At 34.6% G+C, this 14,901-nt stretch overlaps 1 protein-coding gene and 1 long non-coding RNA gene across 25 annotated transcripts in view; one reads left to right on the top strand and one right to left on the bottom strand.

Annotated features, from left to right (window-relative positions):
• Positions 1-187: 187 nt before the first annotated feature.
• LOC143177893 (uncharacterized) lies at positions 188-2,768 on the bottom strand. Its single transcript, XR_013001671.1, has 2 exons — positions 2,404-2,768; positions 188-963 (listed from the first exon to the last, which is right to left on the bottom strand). It is a non-coding gene; the product is annotated as an uncharacterized LOC143177893 (long non-coding RNA).
• The window catches only part of Lap (phosphatidylinositol-binding clathrin assembly protein lap), a 53,015-nt gene continuing 39,071 nt past the window's right edge, over positions 958-14,901 (top strand). For all 24 annotated transcript variants that reach the window (XM_076376164.1, XM_076376162.1, XM_076376167.1 and 21 more), the window contains exon 1: positions 958-1,294. In XM_076376164.1, the coding sequence (XP_076232279.1) occupies positions 1,165-1,294 (130 nt within the window). In that variant the 5' untranslated portion in view covers positions 958-1,164. The remainder of the gene's footprint in view (positions 1,295-14,901) is intronic.

Genomic DNA, 14,901 nt, shown 5'->3' with positions numbered 1-14,901 from the left:
TTCATACAATGTATCAAGAAGTACAAGGTGTATAAATACATTACGTGCATAATGTTTTTATATAATGTAACATATAATGTGATTTATGATGTCAATATAACATATATGTATAAGATTGATGAGATACAAGATTAACAAGATAAAGAATAAACTGGTATGATCATGTAAAAAGAATAAAGTACAGCTGTTAGAATTTGTATGGAGTAATTATTTAAATTGTATATTTATTATTATGACAAGTTTGCCTGGTACAATTTATAATTTTCATTATTTGCGATTCGGTCACTGATAGCATATATACTAGATGAAAACTGCCGCTGACAATATGCGTGCGCAGAAATCGGACCGTCTTTATCGATTTGAACCTTACCATAGAGATACCCTGTTCGATCGATATTTCAGTTATAAATATTCACCTTCAATCCATTATTATTCTACTCCTCATTTCCAAACAATTATAAACAAATCGAAATCCTTACTCCCAATATACACATTTATATTCCCACGCAATTTAAAATAATAAATATAAAAAAAGAAATTGCAAGCATAAAAAAAAAGAAAAATTGATTAGACGATTAATCGTAACATCGAACATGCTCATCGGTTTGCAAAATTTCCTAATATCTTCGCAGCACTATCTGTTATCTGAGGGGAGCCTGTTTTGACCACCGCGGTATGACGTCAGAGATGGTAGGCTGTGTTCGCTGAGAAAGAGCAGGATTGGCTGCGTTGCTGCGTGTCAGGAGTGATCGGTCCGGCAGAGGAGTAGGAAGTCCGGGTCGCCATATTGGCAGGTTGTGAGAGCCTTCTGTCGTCGCCGTGAGAGCCGAGCTGTTGTCCGCCCAGCTGAGCTGTAACGCGCGCACGAGAGAGCTGCTCTCGGCTCGATCGAAACCGAGGGCGATTCCGAGGACGATTCGGGAACGACGAGATCGCCAGGTCGCGTATCAGAGGCGAGACGATCTGTAACAACCGGCGACAGCGCCTCGTTATTCCCTACCTTTCGGTGTCCCCGCAGTTGGTGTGTGTGTGTGTGTGACACGTTGCTCGACGTGCCGTCGGGCCTGGGGAATAGCCTACGAAAGTGACAGTACGCGGTCATTGGATCGGGAAAGGTGCGCGTAGGCTCGGCAGAAGTTCGAGTGTGACAGCAGCAACGACAGTATGGCGGGACAAACGATAAACGATAGGCTGCTGGCAGCGAGGCACAGCATCGCCGGGCAGGGCCTCGCGAAATCTGTCTGCAAAGCCACCACCGAGGAGATGATAGGCCCTAAGAGGAAGCATCTCGACTGTAAGTAAGCTCTAGCCCACGTCGACTGACAGAACCACGATGATCGCGGCTTCGATCTGGCGATTCGCCTGCGTGCTTGGGCCGATCGAAGCGAGGGAGCATGGATCACCAGGGTAAATCGTTAAGAAACTCTGTCGCAGATGTGTGTCAGAGATTCGGTCGATACAGGTGCGAGCCGTCCCGAAAGAAAGTGAAACGTGTTCTCTGACAAGCCGCACGCGCTTTTCTTGCGAACGGTTTTCTAAGGTGCATGAACTTAGCAGGTGATCTCGACGTGTTGATGCTCGTGTTTGTCAGGGAACCGTAGCGCACCTTTCATCGTGTATTCCTTCCCGTTACACGCTAATGGATTACTTTCCATTTCGAGGCGTGAGGCGTAAGAAAGTATCTCGTTCGATGATTACCGAGGCACTCGACTTCGCGAGTGACTGTTTCATCGACGAATTCTGTGGATACAAAAAGCCAAAAATTTAACGATCATTGGTAAAGGGGGTCGTTTTAGGCATTGATTTGAAGCATGATTTCTGGTTGTCTTATGGCGACTAGAAGATCGACGCGCGTCACCCAATTCTGAATATTGACCAATGAGCTACGACACGTTATGCTCGTGATTTTCGTTAAATAATCCGATTTGTTAAAAAATGGCCTGGTTTTGCTGGAACGTGGGCGACTGTATACTCTGGCCCGCTCGTATCGATTCTACATAGCAGGTGCGAGGCACCTGTCATCATGTTATGCATGGTTCACTAGAATTTTGTTACCGTAGGTAACTATCGTCAATGATCCTGATTAGAGAACGTTCATCGATTTCATCTTTCTTTTATATGGTTCATCGAGTTTATTCGTATTGCATCTTCAGAGGTGCTTGTAGTATTGCATCACTTTATGTTACATTTTATAAATGTATCATTATTTCTGGTTGAGTAACAGTGGAAGTTCCTGAATCATCGAATTCTTATCCTTAATGACACAAGGTACGGACACAAAAAAATTGCCGAATATTCGCATTGAATTGTTTCGAACGTTATGGTTACTATGTATTTGTTATCGTTCTATATCCGTTACTATGCCTACAGGTTATTATCAACAAGAGTAAATTTTAAACTTACCAGGAGAAACATTTTTTTTGTTTGCTTGATGGTAATCCCTATTCCCTACCGAACTATCTGGTGGTTGTCGACATCAACCTCTAATCGAGTAACTGTTATCGTCTCGTACTTCCATTGTCTATTAATATAACTGTCGACGCAGGCATTTCTGGAATCACTTTCGGTTATTTTCGAATTCGAATTCTCGAGAGTAGTAACGGAAACTAAACCTTCCTGTCGTTTTTAAATTCAATCGTAGAGGAATAATCGAAACTTCTGAACAGCGATTGTAGATTATTTTGTGTGTTAATCAACTTTTGACGGTTACCGACCGCGTAAAAACTCGATTATCTACGGGAAAACAACAGCGTGTACTTGAAAGTGTAGGAAACCACACGACTTCCTCGTGATTATTGATTTCACTGTCGCATGGTTGCATCAAGGTTTATAGCTATAGATGCGTGGGTGCTGTGACCTGTATTTGTTCCAATTTAAAAATTCACCCTCGTCTGAGAGTGTAGCGTGTCAGGTCTTTGCACCTTTCAGTCATGTCGAATTGTTTTCAATTGCCCCATTTGATCTTATCACTCGAAACTTGCATCGAATTAATGATATTAAAGATCGCCTATCGACCGTACACTTATCCGCCATTTTTAAAAACCAAGAAATGATCCCTTATTGCCTTCGTTCCTCAACAAGAAAGGAAAAACTTCTTGAAACGGATATCGAACATAAAACTGCTGAAAAATTTGTCATTTTCTGGACTGTTTGTAAAGGAGATTGTTAAGTTTATTTTTTGAAATGTAAAATAGGTAGTGTCACGAAAGTCATATTTCGCTCTCGTTCAAAATTTACAGGCTCGCATGCGTACTCAAGATTCTTTACATGGGCATGCGCGCACACGACATTTATTCACATGAATACTGTGTTCATAAACACATATTTGACGTTATTCACGTATACACGTAAATTACTGTGTCCAAACCTATCCTATATATTTCTCTGCGTGCGCATACACATGCAGATGTCTCGTATTTGAGAATCGCTCTGTAATATCAGTCGGCGAAAGTGTATGAGGATCACGAGTAATTTTCAAATGGGAACTTAATTCTCCTTGTAGAAATAAATAATTTAGAGATTTAACCTATTTTGACAAATTTTGTCGCGATATTAGAAAATAAAGAAAGAAAGAAAGTTGGCCAATTGTTTCGCGTGGTATCATCTACTCATAACGTCCTTGTAGTTAAAAATATTACTAGTCACAATTTCAGTAACGACAAGAGTTTCCGTTTTAGTGGAACGGAACTTGCAGTCTTTCTTCCGGTCTGTTAATTTAGATAGCGAAATGAATTCTCGTCGATTAAGCGTTTGCAGCGCTTGAACGCATCCCTTTCTCTGAAACAATACGAGTGCCATTTCCTTTATAGGTTAATCATCACCGTCCAGTTGGTAGAATATCAGTGAAAAGTCGCTGATATTGTCTATTGACAAGTTGTTTATTCGATTTACGAATGAAGGCTAAGACGATTTATTGTTTGTACAGAGTGAGCCATATAAGTTATTTCCAAATTGCTTTTTTAAGAATTATTTCTTTAAACACGATTAACTCTTTTGAAATCAAATAATGGTTTTAGGTAATATTCTTTGTATTGAGCCAACCATAAAATTATTAACATTTTTTAAACACAATTTGACGTGAAATATCTTTGATTACAATTTTTTCTTATTTGCTATTACGCAAAGATTATAATCATTACATAATTATTGTTCTTTGTAAATATAATTAGCAAAATACATATAAATTCTTTTCACGAAGGTCTCAGATTATCTAACATATGTAAAGTACAACAGCCTCTTTGATAAAGTAACTGGACATTAAGCGTTGAAACATTTTTTAAAAAGTGCTTTTATTTTCAATTGTTTTTGATAAAGTATCTAGACATTTCAGATCCACCTTGCATTTAGTCTCGCTGCCGTCTTTATCAAAGCTGATCATGAGAGATAGACGTCGAGACGTGTCATCTGTGTGAATCACTCGTAACTTTTTATATTTCGTTCTGAATCACGAAGGCGTTAATTCTTCTTCACCCTCTTATACTGTTGATACATTATGAGTATTTTTACGCCATGTAAGCAGGAACACGTTTGCATATCATTAGAGTTACGTTCTTTCACAATTTTTTTTGCGAGAAAGTCTTTTAATAGATTATGTGAGGTACAATTTAGTAATCTACTTTCTCCTCGAAAAGTATGCATACTTATAATAGGAAAATGTTGTGATATTTTTATCATATAAAATATAAGAAAAATTCTTTGTGGTTTCATTCGAATATGAGATTTTAGTTCTTTGATTAGGAAAAAATAGAGTACATTTTTCTTGTTAGTAAGAAACCAGATGACAAAAGAAACTTTGGACACTACCAAAATTCTTAAGTAAAGCTTATACAATGAGAAAATGACGACATCCTGTTAAAAAAATTATTTGGTTCAAAGGGAAATAAGATCTTTCAAAAACGTTGAATTACTCTGTTTTAGTCCAAGCGCAAGCGTAAAACCGTGCACATGTTTAAAAACGTCTAATTTAATAATATTATAAAATCGTTCTTTCTATTAACTCAGCATTAATTGAACAAGTTATTTTAACGAGTTTTAACAAACGTTAACTTACGTTAAGTCATATATCACTTACTTTAACTATTTAGAAAATTATTTTATAAATTTATTTTAACTAGTACTTTATTTTATATTATCTTATGGTAATTTTTAAAGATACATTGGTATATAATAATGTATTTAAAAAACAGAAATCACAGGTAAAAGTATTACCACTTCACTTGATACTTGGGCAAATTTCATTTTGATTTTCAAGAAATATCTTGATCACTCCTGGATTTTTTAATAAAGTTCAATGCCTGTGTAGACAGCATGATATTCCCAGATAGCACACGACGTCTTGAAGACGTCTATTTTATATTCATTTTATGCCTGAATGTCTTACGACATAATTTAGACGTCTTAAAAACGTCTAATTTGTATTTGAACGTTTCATACACGTAATATGGACGTCCTTAAAACGTCTTATAAATGTTTTTTAAGACGTCCTAAAGACATACTGATTTGTAACATCGGACGTCTCAAAGACGTCTTTTAGACATGTTTTGGATTTTACTGGATGCTCAAATAGCATAGAGACATCTTAAAAACGTCTTAAAAACATCCAGTAAAGTCCTAAAAATGTCCAAAAGACGTCTCTGAGATGTTCGATGTTACAAATTAGTATATCTTTAGGACGTTTTAAGAAACATTAATAAGACGTTTTAAGGATGTCCAAGTTACGTATATAAGACGTTCAGACAAAAATTAGACGTTTTTAAGACGTCCAAAAGCGTAATTCTTTAGGACGTCCATGTAGTGTGTCTTTAAGACGTTTTATAGACGTAAACTTTGCAAGTCTTTAAGATGTACGCTCTTAGATGTTTTTAAGACGTCTAAATTACGTCGTAAGGCGTTCAGGCATAAAATGAACATAAAATAGACGTCTTCAAGACGTCGTGTGCTATCTGGGAGTATAATCCTGATAACCTATTACTTAATTTATTTATTAATTACCACTTTGTCGATCGAGCACGGTAATTTGCGTGTTACATGAAAACATTGAAAATACATTTATTTCAACGTTTTTTTCATGGCTGAAGGAAAGGATAAAAATTAAAACACATTTACCCCTACTCACATTGTAGTAAGTAGGAAATGTATTTGATTATTAATATAATTCAAGGAAATTTATTAAACATTACATATTTACAGTTGAATGTCAGATAAGAAATCAAGGGAAACGACAAACTACTATGTAAGATTACGGAACACATGCACTTACCGTAAGAGATTGTTAAACTGATAGAGAAATATTGCTGATTAATAAGCACAACACTCTAACATTTACACTAGGAATTTTTAAAACTGAAGTGTTCAGAACAAAAACACAGAAACAACCCTTGTCAATTTTTGTCTCTTTACGGGGAAGCAAAAATATAATACTATAGCATCTTTCATTCTTCTTTAATTGAAAATTCTTTTTAACAAAATAATCATCATACTACACATATTGCATTTTTTATAGGATAGGTTCCATTGGGTTGCGAGTCTCTTTTCTTACCACTGGAAAATATTTTTATTCAAAGAATCGTAATATTTGACACGAGCTGTTTTGCTTACGAACTCTTCAACTGTCTACGTGGAAAAGGAATACGTTCTCTGGTCTGTGGTTGATCTTGTACTGTCGAGGAGTCAGGACGAATCTAACACTACGCGTTGGCTGCATATCGCAGCTGTTATCTTAGAAAAACAATGGTATCCGATCTGACCCACGTGCCCTGTTGTACCCTACTTCCCTCTACTATTGACGTCTACATGCGTTCAGGTAGAGGCGAATTTACACTTTTTCATTTTGGATATGCATTGCAGCTGATTCATTCTCAGTGAATGTGAAGGATGGAAGCTGGAGTATTCACCGCTGACTTCTAATATGAATAATATACTAGACTGCTAACTTCCCATGCATAGCTGCAGTCGAATGTATTCAGAAAGTATGTACTAAACTGGCGCATGCGCGGCGAAAGGGTGCAAATACATAGATACCTACACATACATAGTGTATATTTCACACAGCTTCTATGTGATACTTCATTATTATATGGAAGTTGCATTCTTTAGCCCCTTTTTGCAGCGCATGCGCTTTAGTCTGTATACCAAATTTGTACATGAAAGTTAGGACGCCTCACAGATAGAAGCTAGCAGTTTTGTGTATATGTATGTATAGAAGTCTGTGGTATTTACATCAGTTCAGTAGTTGAATTCATTTCACTATTTAGTTATACTTCATGTAGAATATTTCATGTAGAATGAAATATAAATGGTTAACTGTGGCTGTGCACTTGTTTCTGGGCACGTTTAGACATGTTTCGACTTGCCACAACCGCTTCAATACTGAATCATCCATGTATTTCATCAAAAGCAGAGATCAGTTCCACTTTGTTCACTGTTCATTTTGGATAAAATGCGGATGAAAATAATTTTTAAGGCGCATTTAGACTTCTCACTTTGGGTGATCGTCACGGATGATTCATCCACACTGAAAATGAAAGATAAAAGTTGGAATGTTCACACCAGTCTAGTGGTTGAATTCACTTCGTTAGTTTTCAATACGCCAACGAGTATCGGAATTGAATTGATAACTTTATCTCTTGTAGTAGAATATTGCAAAATATTAGAAATAGTAGAGGTATTAGATTGACATTTATCACTATAGCTTCACTTCGGATGAATCATTCATTTATTGTATCAAAATTACAGCGGGACTCTACTTCTTTCGCTGTTCACTTTCAACAGTCACTTTGGATAAAATGCAGATGAAAACAATCTTTACATTTTTCACCATGATGATCATCCACAGTGAAGAGTCTAAATTCGCCTTTACATCTTTCGCTATGGATGAACCATCCACGATTGTGCATCTAAAGTGTCAAGTCTAAATTTATCTTAAATCCTTCAGACTTAATTTTTCGAAAGTGAAGAAAAGAATAAACGTGTACATGTACTTCAGTTATAGTATTAGTTTTTTAAATCAAACATTGAAATAGTAAAACAGTTTACATTGTAATGTGTGTCTGTTCTGAAAGAATTAATGGATGCAGTGTACGTCGAACACCCATAAGGGTTGCCTCAGATGGTTAATATAATATATGGGGTTGTAGTTCTATACATTATAGTTCTCAAATAGTGTATTAACCCTCTAACTGTGAGTATGTTTTGAGAAGTAGTGCTCTCCAAATGCAGAAAAGATGACAAAATTAGTACATTTCGATAAATTAATCAAATTTAAAATACAATTTCGATAAATTAATCAAATTTAAAATACATAAATACATGCATTCACACACAAATATAAATATTTATTTTGTAGAAAAAAGTGTAACGTACGCACAAAGTAAAAATTAAAATATTAACGACACTCGCGGTTTACGACAGTTTCGCTTCTGTTACTTATTGACGACACCTACAGTTAAAAGGATAATTTAACTCTGATTCATCCCTCATATTCTAAACTTAACCCATGAAGCTCCAAAATTGCGCAAACGCATTATTTCATTCACTATCTTCTGTAGTGAATTTACATTATTGAATTCTGTTTTTTCATGTTACTGTTATAAATGGGAATACCAGAGATTAGCTTAATATTTTTTTCGTTACTATTTCTCGTTTCTGGTTAAACCTCTACAACGTTTTGAAAACCGAAAAAATTAAAATATTTCTAACACTAGAGTATAAGAGTTGTATGTAAGTGATAGATTTTTTGTGGATCTTTCTCATTTAGCGAGTGTCTGTTATCATACAATGTCTTTCGTTTCGGGTTATTGGGTTAACTTGTTCCTTGGTATTAAATTGACACAATGGTAAAAAGTTAGTGTAATAAATGCATAAGTAGTTAAATGTGTAGTCTCTTTTAATAAATATAAGAAAAATAAATAGTTTAGATATATTTTTCACATTGCTTACAAATAATAAAGTGAAGTGCAGGGTATACCATTTTTTATAATTATCATATATTTGAGAATAAGATGTATCAAATTAACACTTGGGACAGATGAGGGCTAATAATAAAATGTTCTACAGAAGACACAATGATTGTGAAATGAATAAATATGAGCATTAATTATAATAACTGAAAATATTCTAAGATATTAATTATGTAGGTACATAATAATGTGTTAATGTTAGTTTCCTCTGGCTTTTTCTATCGTAAAAAATAAACAAGATATTTTACTCTTTGTTTCCAATCTAGGTTGTTTACGACCTAGATTATTTTTATTTTCCAATTTTCTCCTGCCTTGTTTAGGAAGAATTAAGATAACATATAGCAGCAAAAACTATTGGATGATATTCTAGAATGTTGAAAGAGTGTTTAAGAATTTTTCTGCGTTTTTAAAATACAAGAACATAAAAAACTGCATGAACTCAGGTTGCGGGCAGCGTTAATAAAAATAAGGTTGTAGGTAGAGGGTTAATTGTAAGATGTTAACATTAGGTGGGACACCTAGAACATGAATAACGTGTTGGTGGAGGTGTTACAAATTCTAAGTTAATAACATGGAAAATTTATTATTATTATAACATGTAGGTGTTCAACAACAGGTATCAGAAATTTTAAGGGTGAAATTTTAAGGTGATTTTACATATAAAAATAGGGCGAAAATCAAGAGTATCGAAATTGCGTTTAGAGCTTCGTTTCAGAGTTATTATTTCTTTCAAAAACCTCTACAATTTCCAAGTCTCTGACTTGGGACTTATTCTATTGCTGACGTGCATTCGTTATGTTATGTCACTCGTCAGACACATTGAAGTCAGTAGATTAACACATATTTTAGATATTTTTGAAACTGAAACAGTCTAAAATGCAATTTCGTTCATCTTCATTTTCGTCTTATTTTCATCATCCCTAAAAATTTCTGAAACTTGTCATCGAACACCCTGCATACATGTAATCACTAAAAGAGGGCGGCAGTATGAAAATCTAATAACGTATACAAATTGAAATCTACGTCAGTTTAAAATTTGTAGCTACTTGCCTCTGACGTAGTTCTACGTCATTTTGAACTTCATAGCTATAGGTGCCTGGAAATTGCGCGTTACATCTACTTAAAGCTCCACGTCAGACCGCCAGGCTGTCAAAGAGTTGAGTAGCATCTCGATATGGATTTACATTGTAGATCGAAGACTGTGAAATCAAAGGGGAATTTTAAAGAGAGATTAGAAGAGGTTGGATCGGTCGCTTACTAAAGAATTTATTCGATAATGCATTCTCGCACATGCTCACTAGCAGTAGCGCCTGGGTAGCTCGCGTTCAAGATTGTTTGTCTATCGATCGACCACACTCTTGATTCTCAGCCGATGACCTCGCAAGATCGTCCTGGTTACTTGTTCTCTCGAAGACTATGTCGATGATCACTTATCTTCCTAAAAATAGACCAACACGCCAACAGTTAATGAAATTTGACGCATGAGACATATTGTACTGGACCATTTATTCCTTCGTCCTTTTCTTATCGGCAGTTCAAGTAATCGATAACAGAGGCGAGGTGTACGATGGAGTTTTCGTGTAATGTCAGTTTGTGTTATGTAATTTGGAATATACGTAGTATGAAAGCAATATTAAATAATAGCGGTAGGTGATTCAAATAAATAAAATGTTACTTTTCATTTACTCTTTAAGCTTTTTTTTCCGTTTTTGAGTTTTATTTGTGAATGCACGAAAAAGAGGTGAGTTATTATGGAGCTACTTCGTGGCCTGAGTCAGCTGTATTTTATTATTTATTTAGGGCGAAGTGCTTCATATTACGTGTTCCTTATTTATGATATTACACGTATTACATATTCGTTACTGGTGTTAGGATTATAAACAGCATTTTTTTATAACACAATTTGTAACACTATCATTATTATATTGTGTTTATTACGTCACGACAAAATCGTTTATGAATGTAGAAAAAATTATTTATGAATTCTAGCTTTAATAGCTTTTAATTTTTTTCCCGTTAATGAAACAATATCAAGCTCAAAATCAAATAGATATTTCACATTTTAGATCCCTTTAAATAACTTTAGGGTACATCTATCGTTCAGTGTATTTGTATGATCTGATTTTTGGGCTTCTAAATTCCAAATTAAAACTTACGCCTGTAACTTTTGATTTACGCGTATTTGCGTGCATGGTAGTCTTCACACTTCATTTACATTTCTAATCTTTAAATCTTTTTAATCTTATATAATTCGATCGTACTTTACGAGAATAAGCTCGATAAATGATAAGATGTTGTTTATCGAATACAAGTAAATTCATAATTATTTTACAGTTTCTAAATGCAGGATTTCCTCGTTATAAATTTGTTAGCAGAAGGGTATATTTCTGTAGCCTATTCATATCTTTTGCTTTGAACACGTACAATAGAAAGTATATAGCAAAAGAATACTGTGTTTTCTGAGAGCAACAATTCATGTCATTTTTCAGCATATTTGTCAAATAAATAGATATTTCCAAAAACTGTTCGTACAGATGGATTTGATGTTCAAAAATACATCATCAACTAATTTGAAGTTTTATTCTACATTTAATGGCTTCTAAGATATTAGACGAAATATGGTTTACACCCCCAACTTTGGATGTTGGGTTTCACCCTTTCAACGTGGATATAAAAAATGTGAGCCGATATAAAAAATACATGTCAAATATTTTCAGCTACTCTACAAATATTCCAAGTTTCATAAAAATTGGAAATTATCATTTCAAGTTTCCTTGTTAGACCACTTTCATATTCACCAGCATAATTGAATCGGTGAGTGGAAAAGCAATACAAGTTCCAAATTAGCCATTTTCAAGTAATCTGAAAATTATATCTGGACCCTAGAGCCAAAGTGTATTAAGTCACACGGAGAGCAAGTACGTTTACATAATACATTCTGGCTCTGGGGCCTGGATATGTAAAGTGCACAGAACTACACGTTGAGATAAAATATCTCAAAATGCGGTTTTTCGACCTGTACCGTTTTTCAACTTAACGATTCAATTAGGATTAACATTAAAATTCTGCAGACCGGATAGAACGTCTCAGTAGGTATATACAGGGTGTCTCAGCTAAATGGAATCACCTAAATATCTGCTTTATTTATTTTGTATCAAAAGACTTTGCAGGGTAATGTTGCACTGTTCAAAAAGTAATATCGAAAAAAATATAAGATTCTATTTAAAAAATACTAATGACCTTAAAATATATAAAAATAACCTTGACAGAAAATTCTACCCATGGTTACATATGCTTCTTAAAACAGTGCAATTTTGTCCTAAGAAGTTTTTTGTTTATAACGATAAATAAAGCAGATATTTAGGTGATCCTATCTAGCTGGAACACACTGTATATTAAGGGGATACATAAAGTAAATGTAAATTCTCTGGATGCTTAAGATGTCAAATGCCCCAGTGCATAAACAGTCTACAAATGCACGTTCCGAAACATGAATTGCGTCTCAGTAGCGCAATATACTATTTTATGATACTATATTTTATTTTTTTATTGGGTAGATTAAAGGCTTAAAATAGAATAAAATTATCTTTAGTGTTGAGGTACCGGGAGATGATTAGCCACTGGATCATTTACCTTACCTTTGTCACAGTGAAAAAAGACTTTTTCAAGAATTTACTCAAGAAAATCTATTTCATGAAATGATTTGACTTTTCTTATTAGGAGAGAGGTACATTGTAGATTATTTAAAAAAATGGTCGAATCTGTACACAAACTAATACAACCGACAAATTAATTTCCGTACATGCGTATAGTATGAACATAGCTGCACTCTCTGTATAATTTAAGGTTATACCATGCAAACGAGCGAAAACAATATGTATTTAAAATTTTCTACAGGATGATCAGTTTAACGGGAAACCCCTCGAGTGTTGGCAGCATTTATTCTAAATGCAGCTAGCATTGTAAGTGCTGCCAACATTCATTAGGGGATTTACAGTTAAACTGATCACTCTGTAAAAACAAAATTATTCGAGTGATTGATCTGAAGTTTCAGATTAGTTTATCTATGTATCATATTGCACAATTTATTTATTTATTATAAAATACTAAATAATGACTGAGCTCGCCGAGTAGGCGTTAAAAAGCATATACCTCCACGTTTGATAAGATTGCAGAATATCCAGTGATCTGAAACGAGAAATCTGGTCGAATAATTAACCTATACGGTCAAAGCTAAAGTGTGAAATAGGATTTTTCAAAAAGCTGTCAAAATGCTGCCAAATGGCATTTTAAATAAAATGTATCGATTTTCTCTTGAAAATGTTCAGCTTTGATTCGTGAAAAAAGTATGTTAGTGTTTAGATATATCTCAAACAGTGTAGCTCACTCTCTAGCTCTGACCATGTAGATTAATTATAATCTAATCCGGGTTTTTTATTTCAGATCATTGTACACACCACAGTCCCACCAAACGTTGTTTTTTAACATCTACGCAACCAGCTGCAGCTTTGTTATTATTTAATATTTTTATATGAAAAAAGCTGCCCAGTATAATACAACATGTATAAACCAATATGAATAGTTTTCCTTCTACAAAATTTCAAAGATACGCTATATCTTAGGTCGTCTACATAATATAATAATCCTCTTCAGCTCCCACCTTATTCTTAGAGGAAGGAAAGATATCAAGGGAACATTTGTAACTTTGTCTAAGGAAAATTGGTACAAAATTAACATGGCGGTTTGTTGACAACTTCAGCCTTGTTTCAAAAAGTAAAAACAAGGCGACTCTGTCAAAAAGCTGTCAGGATAAATTGGGCCCCTCTATGCATATGTACTCTATACTTTATCCGATTCTAAAATGGATAATGGAGAACACCTTTATCATTTGAAGTCTTCATTTGTATCTGTACCAAATACTTATTCAATTAAACACAATCGCGTGAAAAGTCGCTGGTATGTCCTTCCCTGTTTTCCCAATTGAAAATTGGGAATTGCCCTTGTTCCTAAAATCGCTCGTCTATCAAGCCTTAAGTAATTCGACCCTTTTTTCGATAAATTCATTATTGATAGAAGTTGCACGTAATGTATGTTTTACTGTATAAATACATGGTTCAGAAAACACTTGTGATTATATCAATTCAGTGAATTGTGCAATTTATTCACTGGTGTAATTATACGGGGGTATTGTATGATAAATTGCTCTGAGGATTTCTTCTACCGTGTTAATTGCATTGATGTAAGCTCGTTTCCTTGTGTTTCTTTCTCGATGCCACTCTTTTACCGACTTCATACATTATCTGACAGAAATCAATGTCCTTCGTGCTATTCCCCTTTGTTTGGGTCCCTGCAATTACTTGTCTTCTCAGTCGGTATTTGCAATTACACTGGCTGTCACAGAGTGTAGGAGTGTATCGGTTTCTTTACCAGCATTTATGAGTGTCGCAATTATTGTAAATTAACCCATTACATTTCGCTGCCTACCCCAGGGGAATAAATTGTGTATACAGGGTATTCAGTTGCAGGTGGAGAACAATTAATAGTAAGACAGATATCAGAATAAGTCTAAAGTCAAGAATAATAAAACTACAGTTGCATGTTTGTTCATTAATTATAAGTGTTTAACTCTTTGACACATGGTGGGGTTAAAAGTATCGTACTTTTTTAATACTTAAATATGCTTGATGGGATATTTCTTATGCCACTTTGAAAAATTAAAATTACTTGAAGCACTAATAATTAAAATAAACCTACTTTGTTAAATTTGACAAAAATAAAATTTCTGTGCAACATGGGTGTTTTTATTTTCTAAAATTCCATGCTCTAAAGAGTTAAAGATGGGTAAAATCTGCGTGAAATTTAACAAACCACCAACCACATCGAAGCTTGTAGTACAGATTAAACTACGGGGAACAGAGTCATAATATGATTGAATGATGCTTTG

Source organism: Calliopsis andreniformis, chromosome 4 (genome assembly GCF_051401765.1).
Source record: "Calliopsis andreniformis isolate RMS-2024a chromosome 4, iyCalAndr_principal, whole genome shotgun sequence".
In the NCBI taxonomy this organism is placed as follows: domain Eukaryota; kingdom Metazoa; phylum Arthropoda; class Insecta; order Hymenoptera; family Andrenidae; genus Calliopsis; species Calliopsis andreniformis.
Note: the sequence above shows the minus strand (reverse complement) of the source record. Positions and strands in the feature narration are given on the sequence as shown.